The sequence below is a fragment of the Sapajus apella genome, unplaced genomic scaffold, assembly GCF_009761245.1.
Source record: "Sapajus apella isolate SASKATOON/1434 unplaced genomic scaffold, GSC_monkey_1.0 scaffold18, whole genome shotgun sequence".
In the NCBI taxonomy this organism is placed as follows: Eukaryota; Metazoa; Chordata; class Mammalia; order Primates; family Cebidae; genus Sapajus; species Sapajus apella.
In genome coordinates, this window is record NW_022436958.1 from 16,380,148 (window position 1) to 16,397,063 (window position 16,916).

General features: G+C 40.4%; 1 protein-coding gene across 11 annotated transcripts in view; it reads left to right on the plus strand.

The window, feature by feature from the left end:
- The window catches only part of FMNL2 (formin like 2), a 323,466-nt gene that overhangs the window by 239,546 nt on the left and 67,004 nt on the right, over positions 1 to 16,916 (plus strand). For all 11 annotated transcript variants that reach the window (XM_032286259.1, XM_032286258.1, XM_032286262.1 and 8 more), the window contains 3 exons: positions 9,334 to 9,442; positions 13,120 to 13,196; positions 15,123 to 15,216. In XM_032286259.1, coding sequence (XP_032142150.1) covers positions 9,334 to 9,442; positions 13,120 to 13,196; positions 15,123 to 15,216 — 280 coding nt within the window. The remainder of the gene's footprint in view (positions 1 to 9,333; positions 9,443 to 13,119; positions 13,197 to 15,122; positions 15,217 to 16,916) is intronic.

The window sequence follows — 16,916 nt, forward strand, 5'->3', positions numbered from 1 at the left end:
GTGTGCCAGCCACTGTACTAAGGGCCTCAGGGGATTTGCTGTTCACAATTTACTGCCTCTGTGAGATAGCTACTGTTACTACCACTGTGAGGAGACTGGGGCCTGAAGTAGTAGTTAAACAACTTGCCTTAGATCAAACAGTAAGGGACGGAGGCAGGAGTTGAATTAAAGTGGTCTTAACCAGGATTGTAGGAAACAAGAGAAGAGGCCTCAGCAAATTCTTGTAGCTGTGGTCCAGTGCCTTCACGGGCAAGAGTGATTACGGACTTAGTATGTAAGGGGTGCCTTGCCAAGTGCTACGGATACAGAGGATATATTCAATGATGTATTTGTATGTGATTTGTGGCTGACAAGGGACTTAAGTATATATATGTTTATGTGTATACACGAGCATATATGTGAAATGTCACGTGAGTGTAACGAAAACTATCAATGTGGAAATGTAGAGGCGAGAGTGAAAAACAGAACCTAGGGAGTGATTTATGTGACTTGGTGTGGATGTGAAACAAGAATGAGCAAGACCTGGAGGAGTGGCTGGGAAAAGGGAGAAGTCAGGAGGGTGGTCTGAGTGGAGGCTCGTGGCAAGACCGCATCGTTCCTTTAGGAAACGATGGAGAGATGAGCCTGGCTGCAAGCTGTTGAGAGCCAGTTTATGTACCATTTTGAAGGTTAGTCTGTGAAATTGTCATGGTAGCTCATTGGCAACAGTTTTGTAGGTTTTTGAAAAGAGGGAATAATATGGGAAGAACATAGAAATATTTCCACTTAAAAGTCACAGGAGTGAGATGGTTTCCTTGGACACTTTTTACATGGGGCCATGTCTTGATTAATTAGCCACCCAATAGCAAACACCTTTGACAAATGGCCTATAATGAAAAATCAGAAAAATAAGGCTAATAATGACTCTCATTCATTGGATGGGTCAGCAGCCTCCCTTAGCATTTACTCCATTCAAAAAGTATGCACCAGAACTTTTCATTAGAGTCTCTGATTTAGCTCTTATCTAGTTCTCTGATGGGACATACAGACAACATTCCAATGCCTGATTTAAAAGCTCATTTGGAATTTTGTTTACTTTTTTCTTTCTTTCCCTCTTTCTCTTCTTAATCCCTCTACCTCTACTTTGAATTATCTGGATTCAACTGTTTCACCTCTGTTTCTTTTGGCTGTAGAGACAGTCAGAAAAATGCCTGGCTCCTTTTTTTAGCATCATATATTTTATGAATTTAATTGATAGAAGAAATATGCCCAAGTGATGTCATGTCTGAAGGGTAAGAAAGAGGAAACCTAAAACCCCAAATCTTGGTTAAATTTCTGTTAGCCCAGACCTTGGAACCATAAACGACTGGTACAATTCTGCCAAATTCTGTAACATACCTCATTGGTGTTGCATTTCAGGGATTGAACCCTTACATCAGCTTCCAAGGGAGTTCTGTACTATTCTTTATTTATAGGTAGATATTAGTTTGAGATTTGAATAATGTGACAGACTGCATTTTGCTTACAAAAATGCTTTTTGTAAGAGAGAAAATATATCTTTTCTTTTTCTTGTTCCCATTAGGGCTTAGATATTAGAAATCTCACAAATGTTGGCATAGAAGCTCCATAGAAGGTTGTGAAAAATCTTTTGGTAGACTCCAGGAAAGCCTGGTTAGGTCAATTTAGGAAACATTCTTTCAAAGTTCTGCAGTATGGTATTATGCAGTCTGGGTAACTGAAGCTCAGGAAGAGAGACAGACATGTACACAACTCATATACTAGTATAAGTCTAAATGTCTAGAAATAAGTGTATATTGTTGAGACAATAGATGGTGATCACAGTTACTTCGGGACATTAATGGGTAAGCAATAGCTTCCATTTTGGTGGTTCTTCTTTTTTTTTTTTTTAATTGAGACAGAGTCTCACTCTGTCACCCAGGCTGGAATGTAGTGGTGTGGTCTTGGCTCACTGCAACCTGCACCTCCCAGGTTCAAGCAGTTCTCCTTCTTCAGCCTCCCAAGTAGCTAGGACTGCAAGCAATCACCATAACACCCAGCTAATTTTTGTATTTTTTAGTAGAGAGGGGTTTCACCATGTTGGGCAGGCTGGTTCTGAACTCCTGACCTCAAGTGATCTGCCCATTTTGGCCTCCCAAAGTGCTGGGATTACAGGCGTGAGCCACCACACCCAGCCCATTTTGGTGTTTTCTAAGTGCTTGGTACTTTTACATGTATTAGTCTCTTCTCTAGCTGCTATAAGGACATACCCGAGATTGAGTAATTTATGAAGGAAGAGGTTTAACTGACTCACAGTTGAGCATGGCTCTAGAGGCCTCAGGAAACTTATAATCATAGTGGAAGGGGGAGCAAACGTGTCCTTCACATGGCGACAGCAAGGAGAAGTGCTGAGCAAAGGGAGATATGCCTCTTATAAAACCATCAGATTTCATGAGAACTCACTATCATGAGAACAGTATGGAGGTAACCACTCCCATGATTCAATTACCTACCACTGGGCCCCTCCCATGACACATGGGGATTATGGGAACTACAATTCAAAATGTGATTTAGATAGAGACATAGCCAAACCGTATCATTACAGATATAAATCTCTGAGTAAATCCAGTGTTTGATCTCTTCTAGCTTTTTTGCTCACGGGTAGAGGTCTTTCTCCTATACCCCAAGAATTTTCATAAACATACCACTTAGTACTCATGTTTATTACCCATTGCTATTATTTTTTAAAATGTACTACTTGACATTTTTAAACATGAAGGAATAGCTTAAAATTTTTGTAGCTTACCCCCCTGCTTTTTTTGACTCCCCTGTGATGAGTAGTGGTTTAAGGACAGCAGAACATGACTCTAACCAGAACACTAACTTTATATATAATTCAGGCTATTAACATGTATCTGGCAAGAGAAATCACTGTGTATCTGATATGTGGTTCGGCAGATCCATGAGAGGTGCTTCTCTGGGTTTTCTTTGCTGGCCTTGCTGCCTTTTTGCCCTCCTGTCAAAAATTCAGGTTTTGCTTGCTGTTTGGAGCTCACTAACAAAAATAGCTTATTTCCCTATAGCGCCTGCTGCTGGTACTGTGCAGATTGAGGTGTTTTCTTTGTGCTCCTTGATAGTTTCATTGTTGAGCATTAAGTAGATGACTGGGGGCAGTTGTCATTTTAGTATTAAATCGGAAATGTTATGTGTAGGTTTCTTTTTTTTTTGGAGACGGAGTTTCACTCTTGTTACCCAGGCTGGAGTGCAATGGCGCGATCTCGGCTCACCGCAACCTTCGCCTCCTGGGTTCAGGCAATTCTCCTGCCTCAGCCTCCTGAGTAGCTGGGATTACAGGCACGCGCCACCATGCCCAGCTAATGTTTTGCATTTTTAGTAGAGACGGGGTTTCACCATGTTGACCAGGATGGTCTCGATCTCTTGACCTCGTGATCCACCTGCCTCGGCCTCCCAAAGTGCTGGGATTACAGGCTTGAGCCACCGCACCCGGTCATGTGTAGGTTTCTTAAAAGATATTTTCTTAGCTGGGTATGGTGGTGCTGCCTGTGGTCTTAGCTCCTTGCGGGGGCTGAGGCAGGAGGATCACTTGAGCGTGGGAGGTTAAGGCTACAGTGTGCTGAGATTGTGCCACTGTACTTCAGCCTAGCTGACAAATTGAGACTCTGTCTCAAAAAAAAAAGTAAGTTAAAAAAGAAGATATTTGCTGCCCGGCACAGTGGCTCACACCTTAACCCCAGCACTTTGGGAGGCCGAGGTGGGAGGATCACTTGAAGCTAGGAGTTTGAGACCAGCCTGGCCAACATGGTGAAACCCCATCTCTAGTAAAAATACAAAAAAATTAGCTGGGCATGGTGATGCATGCCTGTAATCTCAGCTACCTGGGAGGCTGGGGCAGGAGAATTGCTTGAACCCAGGAGACAGAGGTTGCAGTGAGCCAAGATAGCGCTGCTGCCCTCCAGCCTGGGTGACAGAGTGAAACTCCGTCTCAAAAAAAAGATATTTGCAAAAAATGCTTAAGTTTTAATGGCTACCACTCATACTAGCATTGACCCATAACTTTTATTTATTAACATTTTATGTACATAGAAATACTGGTACCTGCCGAGATATGCCTAACACTAATACAAGGGTTTGACTTATGATCTTAAGTCAGTTTTGTAATCTGTAATCTGCTTCTTTCTGTATTCACAGAGTTTGTGAATTCTAACTGGCAACCTCCAAGATAAAATCTCATCTTTGATTGCTAGGGTGACATTTACAGTTTTAGTTCAGAGGAAATTAGCAGGTAGTTTTCTAAGTTGATGTAGAAGAGGGCCTGAGAAATGTGGTGCTGTTAGTTTCCCTACAAAATCACCCCTAAATATCCGTTCCCCATTATTTTTTTCTACAAATGGCAGGAGCTCCAAAAATTGACTCAGCTATTTTCTGCCTCTGAGAAGCCCTTCTTTTGTGTACAGGCATCCAGGGCCCCAAAGGCTCTGCTTGCCAGCCAGGGAGAAGAAAGGCTCTCAGGATGGCATTAAGATAATCAACCTCAGTGGCCCAGGAATTGGGTCACAACCTCTCCATATTTCATTTCCTGTCTTTCTCTTTGGAATCTGAGGGAGTCCTTTCCAATTCTCACCTCTCAGGGAAAGTCCCCCAAGTCACCAGAGAGACCTGATTGTTCCAGCACCTTCGTAGACCTGTTTCCATCAACTCGAAAGTTGCACTTCAGAATGAATAGGTTGGACAGGATATCATCTCTAAATGTCTGGGTGTGGAATGCTGGTGAAATGGTTGAATTAAGGCCCTCTGAAAATGTTGTCATCCATAAAAGTGATAAGAAAACTGGCAAAAACTACTGGAATAAACTTTTTCAGAATTCTAGAAATTAAAGTCTCGCAGTAATCCAGGAAGCATCTATTCAGGAAAAGTGACTGAATCTTAGTAAGAGCAGGAAGGTTTGTGGTATTTTAACTTGTTCTTATTCCCATCCCTCCTTCTCCAGTTCCACAGTAGCCTTGAAAACCAGTAGCTACAATCATAGTGAAAACCAGGAGCCTGGCAGCCTCTGGAAGGAGCAGGATGGAGTTGGAGTGTCTTCAAAGCCCTTCTCCCTCCTCCCTTTCCTCCTTCTCTCCTGCTTCTTCCTCCTCTGAGATATGAGAACTACGGCGGAGAGAGGAGGACCCAGGGGAGTGCATTGCTGCTGAAGCTGATTTCAAATGTCAGTTAAGGGAAAATGCACCATTGGCTGTTGATGGAGTCTGGGATCATGCAAGATGTATTACATGGGACAGGACTAAATAAAGGTCATTTGCCCCAATTATCCATCGGATCCTGTGGAGAAACTGATGCTGCCTCTTACTGAAGTTTTTAAAATGTAACAAAGTGAATTGGAGCAACACTTTCCAGTTTGGCTCTGCTCAAATTATGTGAAGTTTCATAATAACTTCAGGAAGAAAATACTATAGTCACTGTTTTCACTTTCTGTAATTCTGTAACAGAACACATGCCAACGGTGTTAGTTTACCATGGAGGTACTCATACCTCCTACTGAGTCACTGGCTTAAGCTCAGGTCTTTGTAGAAAGTTTATTCAAATGGGTAAACTAGTATGATCAGTGTTTGGAAAGTGAAGAAAGTTTAGCCTAGAGGGCTGCAGCAAAGAACCAGATGCAGGCTGCCTCATCCTCTCTTTCAACGATAGTGTATTGAATTGATTTATTTGTGTTAAGATGATGCAGCAACAGCATCATGTACATACATTATTATATAGTGGTAACTAGTTTCTTTTGAGCTGTTTGAATGTTAACTGGCGACGGATTACTGCGGTGTTTTTTTTTTTCAACCCTACTTAAGTGAATCAGTGTGATTCACACATTTGGTAGAGTTTGGGGCACTAATCAGTTAGCCTCGCCTTTTTTCTGTGGAACTTTAACAGTGGAAGCTGTTAATCACTGAATTCAGCCTTATTGACATCTAGGTGGACATTTGCAACACCAGGGAGTAAGATTTTCAAAGCTGAGGTTTTCTAATGATCTTTGGTTCTTCAGTCTTGTTTGTGGTGGGGGGATTTGGCCTCATCTCAGAAATCTGCAGATTTGCTCTACAGGGTAGATAGGAACAGCTCTCCATCTAAAAAAGCCTTCTAAGAAACATCCTGTAGAGTGACTGAGGAAGAATGTGTTGATCCCCTTATCTATTTAGGCCTCTATCTTAAGGCTGACCTAAGCCTAGACCACCTCAGTAGTGTTTAGCATAAACAGGAGTTACTTAATAAAGCCAACTTTGGGGCTTAAAAAAGAGACTTGGTTTGATTTCCTATGGCTGGTGGCGAGCACCAGAGGCCATTTCCTCTAGATTGCTTACCTTATCTAGGTGTTCTTGTTGTGGTAAAGTGGCCAATAACTTGGAAGTCCTAGTTCTGTTGCTATTTTAGGGTCAGTAAAGCCATTTCTTCAGGAAAGTGGTTATTAGATAGTATGAGCATCTGTAGGGCGCTCTGGCTCCTGCTTATAAGCCCAGCACTTTGGGAGGCCAGGAATTCGATACCTGCCCAGGCAACAGAGCAAGACCCTGTCTCTACAACAATTTTTTAAAAAATCAGCCGGACATTGTCTCTTGAGCCAAGGCGTTTGAGGCTGCAGGGAGCCGTGATCATGCTACCGCACTTAAGCCTGGGTGACAAAGTAAGACTCTTGTCTCTGAAAAATACATAGTCTCAACATCATGCATTGAAGCTGATTTCAAACCCTGTTTTTTTAAAAAAATAATCATTTACTCACATGGTAATTAAAGAAACCAAATATCCAGTTACAAAAATTGTCAGATTCCATAAAATGTGCATGATGAATAATTGATTAATGTACATGCTAACCCATGGAACAGTCTCTAAAATGTTTTCTTGTATGTTTAAGATCATCCTAAGTTGAGTTCTTTGAAAATACCTTATATTTTCAGAGGTAAAGAATTACGACATTTCTCAGGGTGCATTTATTTAAATGGGAGGAAATTCTTTTCAAATGATAATTCTAAAATACAGAGCAAAATTTCGTAAGTCAAAAAACATCTCCACTTTCCTGATAAGTGTGATATATAGAATACAGATTTAAAAAGAGAAACTTGCAGTCCAGGCGCCATGGCTCATGCCTGTAATCACAGCACTTGGGGAAGTGGAGACGGGTGGATCACTTGAGGTCGGGAGATCGAGACCAGCCTGGCCAACATGGAGAAACACTATCTGTACTAAAAAAAAAAAAAAAAAAAAAAAAGATTAGCCGGGCGTGGTGGCTAATCTCTTGAACCCAGGAGGCACAGGTTGCGGTGAGCTGAGATTGCACCATTGCACTCCAGCCTGGGCAACAAGAGTGAAACTCTATCTCAAAAAAAAAAGAAACTTGCAACTGTGTTCTGTAAGAGGTGCCTATATGCTGCTGTTTTTGACAAACTAAGCCCTAATTCTTCATGGTGAAATAATTATTCAGGGTGAGAAATGACACCCACCTAGGACTGAAGCAGAAACCCCTGCCAGGATGACAGGATATGAACATTTGATAAGGAACTAGCCAGCACAGACAGCTGTAGGCAGTAGCTTTTTCACATGATCACCCAGCAGATTGTTGATGAGTCAGGTTGATGATGAAAATGACTGTCATGAGTCGCAGTGAGGAGACTTGTGGTTTTGCGTGGTCTCATCTCATCTCTTATTTGCCATGTAGATGTCATGTCTCTGGGCTTCCGTTTTCTTATCTGTATCAAGAAAGGATTGGAATAAATGATACTATAGATCTTCAGCTATCAGTGCTATGATTTTGTTGTTGCTGTTATTGGCCGTGATGGTGGTGTTTTTTGAAAAGGAGTTTCGCTGTTGTTGCCCAGGCTGGAGTGCAATGGCACAATCTCAACTTACCACAATCTTTGTCTCCCGGGTTCAAGTGATTTTTCTGCCTCAGCCTCCCAACTAGCTGGGATTGCAGGCATGCGCCACCATGCCCGGCTAATTTTGTATTTTTAGTGGAGATGGGATTTCTCCATGTTGGTCAGGCTGGTCTTGAACTCCCGCCCTCAGGGGATTCACCTCCCCTCAGCCTCCCAAAGTGCTGAGATTACATGATCAAGCCGCTGCACCCAGCCATGATGGTGGTTTTAAAATTTATAATGTTATTATTTTAAACATACAAGTGCAGACATTACCTTTTAGTACTACTCTGTTTTTATATAAACCAAAAATTGGAGAAAATAATTTTTAAACCAAATGCCATACATCTTAGAAAAAAGTTTAGCTCTATTGTTTTTGAGCATAGAATATAACAAATAAACAGGTTTCTCATTGTTTTTATTGACATCTTATTTATATATTGTGTGTTTTCTAAAGTCCTTAAATGTTAATAAGTATGTTTGTGATACGTCATGTTAAATATATTTTAAGTGTTGATCCAGACAAATATATTTGAGATTAACTATCTATTGCAATAAATAGAAGCCCTTTGTGTTATGTTTGGTAAGTAGAATATTATTCTAATTAGGTTTGTTGCTTTCTGCATTCCAGAAAATAATGACAGGGACAGTTTGGCTTCTTAGAAAGAGACTTATTACAATATAGATCAAGAACTGGACCAATTAATAAAAAGAAAGAATGTGCTACTTCACTTTACACATGTTAGGAAACACAGTTAAATGTGTAAGGTTGGTTTACTTGCTGGAATAATGAAAATGTATTACTCTTTGGAAGTGATGCAGAAATATGGCACTGTAGAGAATAACCTCTCCTATTTTCCATAGAGCCTGGTTTTCATTAGTCAGTATATCTTCTGCAATCATTGCTGCATATGAATATAATTTAGCAAAAGGCAGTTGATTCTATTGAAATTACTCTTCTTTTTTAAACTTAATCTTAGATTACTTTGATTTACATTAGAAGCTGTTTCAACTAAAAATGAAAACTCTTTCTAATAAGCAGTCATGTACTTAACAAGTGATTCCATTAAAAAAATACAAGACTAAGGTTAAGATAAGTTAAGAAAGATTGAGGAAGGGGAAGAACTTCAAATGTAGATTAAGAAGATGATATATGCTTGGATTACATTGGCTGTGTGGTTATTTTTTAAAGTGGTACCAGTCTCTGAGACCTCCAAGAAGTGTGTTAACAAGCATACCCAGGCTGGGTTTATGGCAGAGTGACACATTATAAAGGTGTATTTTAGAGGTTGAAATCAATCTTACTGTTGCCAGTTGGTGGTAGTTTAACCTACAATCCTTATTTTGGTACAGGTAAAGAATAGTGTCCGTTAAATGCATGATCCTATGCTAAGAAAGTAACCTATTGTTTTTATAGAAGTTTCCCTTTTTATTGTAGATACAATACTTTGCCAAGCAGAAGAACTCTGAAAAATTCAAGATTAGTGAGTAAGAAAGATGACGTACATGTCTGTATCATGTGTTTACGTGCCATCATGAATTATCAGGTATGTTGGAGCTCTGGTTCTTTAAAAAAAAAAAAAAAAAAACCTGAAATTAATCAGACTCTGAAATCAATATTAGGTGCAATGCGCACTACTTGGGTGATGGGTACAATAAAAGCCCAGACTTCGTCATCCTACAATTTATCCGTGTAACCAAAAGCTACTTGTACCCCAAAAGCTATTGAAATTTTTTTAAAAAAGAAGAAAAACCAAATAAAACAGACTCAGATTTTGTTCTCTGGTTTCTTTGTATTATTTCTATTTGAAGTAAATGCCAGGATTTAATGAGATTGTACTCAAAAAGAAAGGCCTGGGTCATTCTAATGCTCAAGACGTAATTAATTGCCCTCATGTTTTAAAAATATATATAATTTGCTATGTTTATCACTGTAGGTGTTTTCCTCCCGTAGTGATAAACTTACCTAGGTTGCTTGGTGAATGCTTGTGACCATTAAAGACTGAGTAAGCTGCTGGTTTCGGATAATAATGAAACAACTCTAGCACACCAGGAATGAATAGACACAGTGGTTCTCAAAGGGTTATAAGAACAGGCAAGAAGTTGCAATTATTGGCATTTGGACTCTGTGGTGCCTAATCTTTATAAGAAGCACCTGGGAGATTGTTGAAACTGCAGATTCCTCCTTCGGATAATTGCAATGCAGGTTGACCCCACTGTAAAACCACTTGAAGTTACAGTGCAGCATGTGTGCTGGGTTAATCTTAACAACAAAGTGGAAGTTAGAGCCTTCAGTATCTAGTGTGAACTGGCAGGGTCATCAGTATAATTAGGTAAGCAAACTAGGGGTGCACGGGTCCCACTTAGAAAAGCAGAATTCAAATATAGAAACAGGATTTAATTTCCATTAATATGGATGCTGCAGTGAGTCCAAGTACAAATGGGAAATATATACACAGGCGGCAGGTTGGTATTAGAGTTCAAACCAACGTAAAGGGTGCTGAGTTGCATTTAAGAAGGGAAACGTGCATTTATTCTTTGAGTATTTTTTGAGCTTTGCCAGACAGCCCCTGTTCCACATAGGCACTGAGAATACAGCATTGAATAAATTTGTAGCCCAGGGAACTTACTTTCCAGGGAAACAGGTGACAAATAAATAAACTGGTAAAATGTATATGTTCCAGATAATAGTGATGAAATGAAAGCTAATGCTTACATGGTACACTTTGCAGGTCTAGTGCTTTTAAACCTCTTAAGTCATGTAAATAGTCCTGTGAGATCAGTAATATTACTCTCCCCATTTTACTGATAAGGAAGCTGGGACACAGAGAAATTTGGTAATATGCCTGAAATCACATAATTTTTAAGTAGTGGAGTCAAGATTTGGACCCAGGAGGGCTTGAACCCAGAGAATCATTACTAAGTACTGTACAAAAAATAGGAAATAGGAACTGCTGAAAATGTGTGTGAGTTTTAAATAGGCCAGCAAGGGAAGGGTCACTGAGAGGGTAACATCTAGTAACAACTTGAGTGAGGGAACAAAGGCAGGAATATTAGGGGAAGAGATTCTAGGCAGAGAGAAGGGCAAGTGCAGAGACCCTGAGACAGGAATGTCTGGTTTGCCCAAGGCACAGAAAGTCGGCTTGGCTGGATCGGAATTAGTAAGAGGGAGAAGGGTAGAAGGTGAAGTCAGATGTCACAGGGAGTTTGATTATGTAGAGCTCTATAGGCCGGTGAGAGGTCACTGACTCCACTTGATGAGTGGAAAGCTGTTGAATGGTTTAAGGACATAATCTGACACTTGCATTTAACACCACCACTCTGGCTTCTGTGTTTAGGTTTGACCTTGGCCAGGCAAAGGCAAGACAGGGTAGACCATTTAGGAGGCTGTGGGCAGTAATTTAGGTGAGCTTTGATGGTCATATGGACCAGGATCATAGGAGTGGGGATGATAAGAGGTGGTCAGATTGTGGTTCTATTTTGATGCTAATGGCAACAGCATTGGGTATGAGGGAGAAGGTGAGGAGTAGAGGGTGGCATCAGGGCTTTTGTCTTGGGCACCTGTAAGGTGGAGTTGCTGTCTACAAAGATGGGAAGACTAGAGGAGAGATGAATTTGAGGGAGATCATTAGGAATTCTGTTTTGGGGATTTAACTTTGAGATACCCCTTAGATATTCAAATAGTGATCTTAGGAGGGTGGTTGGATATGCCAGACTGGATTTCAATGTAGTGGTCTGGGCTAGAGATAGACATTTGAGAGTAATTAACATATAAATGGCATAGGAAGCCAGGAGGGTGAATGAGATCAGTAGGAGTAGTCCGAGAAGTAAAGAAGTCCAAAATATGAACCCTAGCGCTGTTTAAATGTCAGAGAGATGAAGAAAAGTTGACTAGAGAGCCTGAAAAGTAACCAAGGAGGAAGGAGCCAAGTGGAGGACGTGTTTCAAGGAGAGGCAAGAGGGGAGTATTCAGGTCTGTTTCTTGCTGCTGATAAGTAAGATGTGGAGTGAGGATCGGCCGTTGGCTTCAGCAAAGTGCAGGTCATTGGTGATCTTGGCAGGAACAGTTCGTTGGGGTAGTGGGGGTGAAATGCTTGATTGGAGTAGTTTTAAGAGTGAACAGGAAATGAGGATATATACCGAGTGACTGGAGGAGTTTGCTCTAAAGGATAGCAGAGAAATGAGAGGCAGTAGCTGAACACAGGTTGTGGTATCAACAGAGATTTTTATTGTTACTTAAGAGAATTTGCATCATGTTTTTATGCTACTGGCAATGATTCCATAGAGAGGAAAATATAATGGGGGATGGAGGAATTTCTGGAGCATACGATGTTCTTGAGCGGATGAGAGGGAATGGGATGGAAGGAAGGACTCATGGGAGGGGTTGGCCTTAGTTTGGAGCACACAAGAGTTCCTCTTTAATAGGAGATGAGGAGGTAAGCCACAGATCTGTGTGGGTAGATTGATGTGGTATGGGAGCTTCTGGAAGTTTTTTCTGATCACTTGTATTTTTTTAGTATAAAAGGAAATAAGATCATGAGCTGAGAGTGAGTTTTGAGGAGAAAGAATGTAGTTGACCCTTGAACTTTGGTGGGTTATGAGGGTCACTGACCCCGGGTGTAGTCAAAAATCTGTATGTAACTGGAGGCGTCACCAATAGCATAAGTAGTTTATTAACACATTTTGTATGTTGCATCTGTCCTATACTGTGGAGTCACCCTGGAAGCTTAAAAAACCCAAGCGTGAGGTCCTTGTAATTGAGATTTGGAGTAAATGTTTTGTTTAGTCTTTCAGGTGAGTTTAAGGAACAGCCAAGGTTGAGAATCACTGAGCTAGAACGTTTTTATCATTTTAATAAAGAGAAACATGTAGTTCATTCCTAAAGAGTGGGAAGATGATCTTTTGATAATAGCATCGTTGCTGATTTTTTTTTTTTTTTTTTTTTTGAGAGATAGGGGTCTGGTTGCCCTGGGCTCAAGCTATACCCCCACCTCAGCCTTCTGAATGGGTGGGACTGGAGGTGCAAACCACTGCAGGGGGCATTCTTGAAATTTTTAATAGAGAAATATGCTCTGACAGTGGTGACGTAGAGATATAAGTGCATTTATGATGGCGTAAGTTTCATTAAGTAGATACTTCGGGTTTTTGGTTTTAAATCAATTTTGACAGTTCCCTAACTTGTCTCCCAATGCTTTGTGTTTCTTTTTTTCCCTGTTAATTTTAGTATGGTTTCAACATGGTCATGTCTCATCCACACGCTGTCAATGAGATTGCACTAAGCTTGAACAACAAGAATCCCAGGTAAGCTTCTTTTGTAGTATGCAACTAAATGTATCCAGGGAAAATGGAGAGCTAGTCAACACTTAACCATTCAAGTGTGACTCTGAAATAAGATTGGCTATAAACTCTTTGACTGTGTAGAATTTTTCCTTTGAGCCAAGTTACAATCTAACATGGGGCAGAGTTGAGCAACTGGCAACAGTTCTAGCCCTTTACTCTCCTCAAGCTTTTGTTCTTGCTGCTAAATTTGGAGAGGATCAGGCTGCCAGGACTAGGGGGCCAGGAGAGTCTTGATAAAAGGTTTACCTCTGTCAGTTATTGCTGAAAGCTAACTAAAACCACCATCCTTCATCTACACTTTGCTTGGTAACTTTACATATGTAGCTTTAATTACTGAACAAAAATAGAAAAATAATTGTAGTGGCCAGCATGGTGGCTCACACCTATAATCCCAGCACTTCGGGACCCCAAAGTGGGGGATCACTTGAGGTCAGGAGTTTGAGACCAGCCTGGCCAACATGGTGAAACCTTGTCTCTACTAAAAATACAAAGAATTAGCCGGGCGTGATGGCGCACGCCTGAAATCCCAGCCACTCGGGAGGCTGAGGTGGGAAAATGGCTTGAATCCAGGAAGTGGAGGTTGCAGTGAGCCGAGATTGTGCCACTGCACTCCAGCCTGGGTGACAGAGCAAGACTGTGTCTCAAAAAAAGAAAAATAATTGCATATGCAGATTTCCTTTCATATTCACCTTCTGTAAAGGCTAGCAGCAGATGTAATTCACATCACAGATTAGTGCTAAAAGCCAGTCTTCATCAATTTTAGTTATTTTAATGTGCTTTCTATTCTGGTGAAGTATTCTGCACTTCAAATGTGCAGTTCCGCTTCATCCAGTACCTCTCTGTAGACAGAATATCTGAAAACTGTTAACCCAAGTATCTGATTATAAATTAGCCCTTTCTGATTTGGAAAATGCAATGCAAACTATAAAGTCATCTTTAAATACTGAATATTTTTCTTTCAAACTTCCCCTGATCAGACCTTTTGCAGCTCTGTGATTTCTTCCTTAGTTTACTGGAATCCTAAGTAGTCATGCTGCTGTGTCTCTGCCTTCTACTACAGGGAAGTCACTATGCATTTTTTAAAAGACAATTGACATTGTGGAGTATCAGAACAGTCTTTGTTTAGAGGTTGGTGATGGTTGTTATTCTAGAAAAAAATGAAATACTTAAGTGGTCTTATGATTGAAGAAACAATGCTGTTTCTTTCTGACATTGTATTTGAAAACTTAGAGTGTATCTCTATGTTCTCTTTCCAAAAATATTTCAGATGGAGTTTTACTTTCTTGAGTCAGAGAAAATATTCTTGTGTTAGTAAAGCTGTAATCCAGCTCCTTCCAGATCTCTAGTATAGGAAGAAGAAAGGACAGAAACTTGTATTTTCATGGGAGATTTATGGATCCACCGCTAAATGAGCACATTTAAAATGCAGAACGTGAATTTCAGTTGATTTTGAACTTTTTTTTTTTTTTTTTTTAGCGAATGCTCTACCACTCTCTCTAAAACCAGAGAATACACTTAACCAGTAGCTTGTTTTTCAGCATATTCTCATTCCCTCTGCCTTTATGTACCAGTAAACATTTTTCAGCTATGATTACTTAGTCACTTGATGATAGGTCTAAGAGATTATCCTTCTCAGAACTAGTTTTCATTAGTGAATAATTTGTAGTTTTAGGGAATGTGCCTTCCAAATTTGATATCTGAGACAAATCATATTTAGAAGTCAGTAAATGTTTGAAAATGTACTTGATTAAACTGTACCTTAGTAACAGCTTTTAAAAATGTAAGGGCAAATGTTTTATTTTCATGTAACTTGGAAAGAAGGAATAGCTGACTCATCATGCCGTTTTCACTGATTTGTGTTTTTCTTCTTTATTCTTGTTTTGACAGAACAAAAGCCCTTGTCTTAGAACTGTTGGCAGCCGTTTGTCTTGTCAGAGGCGGGCATGAAATCATTTTATCAGCATTTGATAACTTTAAAGAGGTAGGCTATACTACAGCTTTCATAAGACTACTCACGTGTCTTATATTTGGACAACTTTGAACAGAATGATTTACCTTTTCATTTATTCTAGGGCCTAAGGAATATAATAGTTAATTTCTAAGATGTCACTGAGAGGAACGTAATGAATTTAGTCTAAATTTGGTAAATCATTTCCAGGATAAGTTAAAAATAATTGCGGCACTCATTTTTTTTTTAATTTTTATTTTTTTAGAGAACATGGAATAATCCAGTTTGAAAACCGGTTTTGTTACATGTGTGTGGTTTTCATTAGGGTTGGCATTGACACTCGATCATCTACCATGCAAATTTTATGAACTCTTTCATCATAGTTACTTTCCTCAAGACTTTTTTTTTTTTTTTTTTTTTTTTTTGAGACAAAGTCTCACCCTGTCTCCCAGGCTGGAGTACAGTGACACAATGTCAGCTCACTGCAACCTCTGCCTCTCAGGTTCAAGCAATTCTCCTGCCCCAGCCTCCCAAGTGGCTGGGATTACAGGCACATGCCACCATGCCTGGCTAACTTTTTGTATTTTTAGTAGACACAGGGTTTCGCCATGTTGGCCAGGCTGGTCTCGAACTCCTGACCTCGTGATCTGCCCACGTTGGCCTCCTAAAGTGTTGGGATTACGGTGTTAGCCACGGTGCCCAGTCTCAAGTCATATTTTTGCTGGAAGCTGTGAAAAACCTGGCAAATAGTGACACTGATTTTGGGAATGTGTAAACTTAAGTGGTCCTGTCACAGACAAGCAATAATGCCAAAGACGAGCATGGCTGCAAATGGAGACTGACCACAAAAGAAGGAGGGATTACACATAGATAACATGACACCAAGGATCCTGCCCTGAAGTATCAAAACATCATCACCTAGATAGTAGCTGGTTTCCCTTAGGGTAGTGGGCAGTATTGAAGGGCCAAAAAGAGTGCCTGTTTGTTCCCCTGATATATGTCTGACATCAGAGGCTACTTTGAGGTGAGAAATTACAAAGTAGTCCTTGGAGAACACTTGGAACCCAAGGTTACAATAGGACCCTTAGCCAAGTTAGGTGTTATTCTAGCAGTCCCATTTAATTCCAGATGTTTTGGATTGAGACCCAAGCTGGTTTAATATCCAGGTCACAGAGGGACTGTTTTCTCTCATCTTTCCTAAATAGCTCTGTTCTAGAAACCGTGATAATATTTATTGAGAACCTACTATACATCGGGGCTGTATCAGCTACATGCATGGCATCATTTTGTTCTATAAGAACATCTTTGAGAAAAGTATTCACATCCTGAGTTTAGAGAAATTGAAATACATGGTTTACCTATGGTCACAGAGCTAGATAAGTGGCAGAGCCAGGATCAGGACTTGATGCTCCTGATCCTGAACTTCCTTGAAATATGATGAAGTTGTGGCCTTGTTTTGTGTGAATCTCTTGAAGGAAATAAGGGAAATACTGAATGACACAGGACCTCAGAACCATTTCCTCTGCTTCCTACCTCCTTAATTGGGCTTACTACCCAGCTGCCAAATGTTCTAGACACCGGCCCTGTGACCCTCTACATAGGCTGGGAAGCTTCAAAGATGTGAACAGGGCAGACACTCCTCTTGCTCCTTTATTTGCATTGCCTCCCTACCTCTAGTCCATTCTGTAAGAATTTGATATTATCCATTTTGTAAATGCCAACTGTGCAGAGAA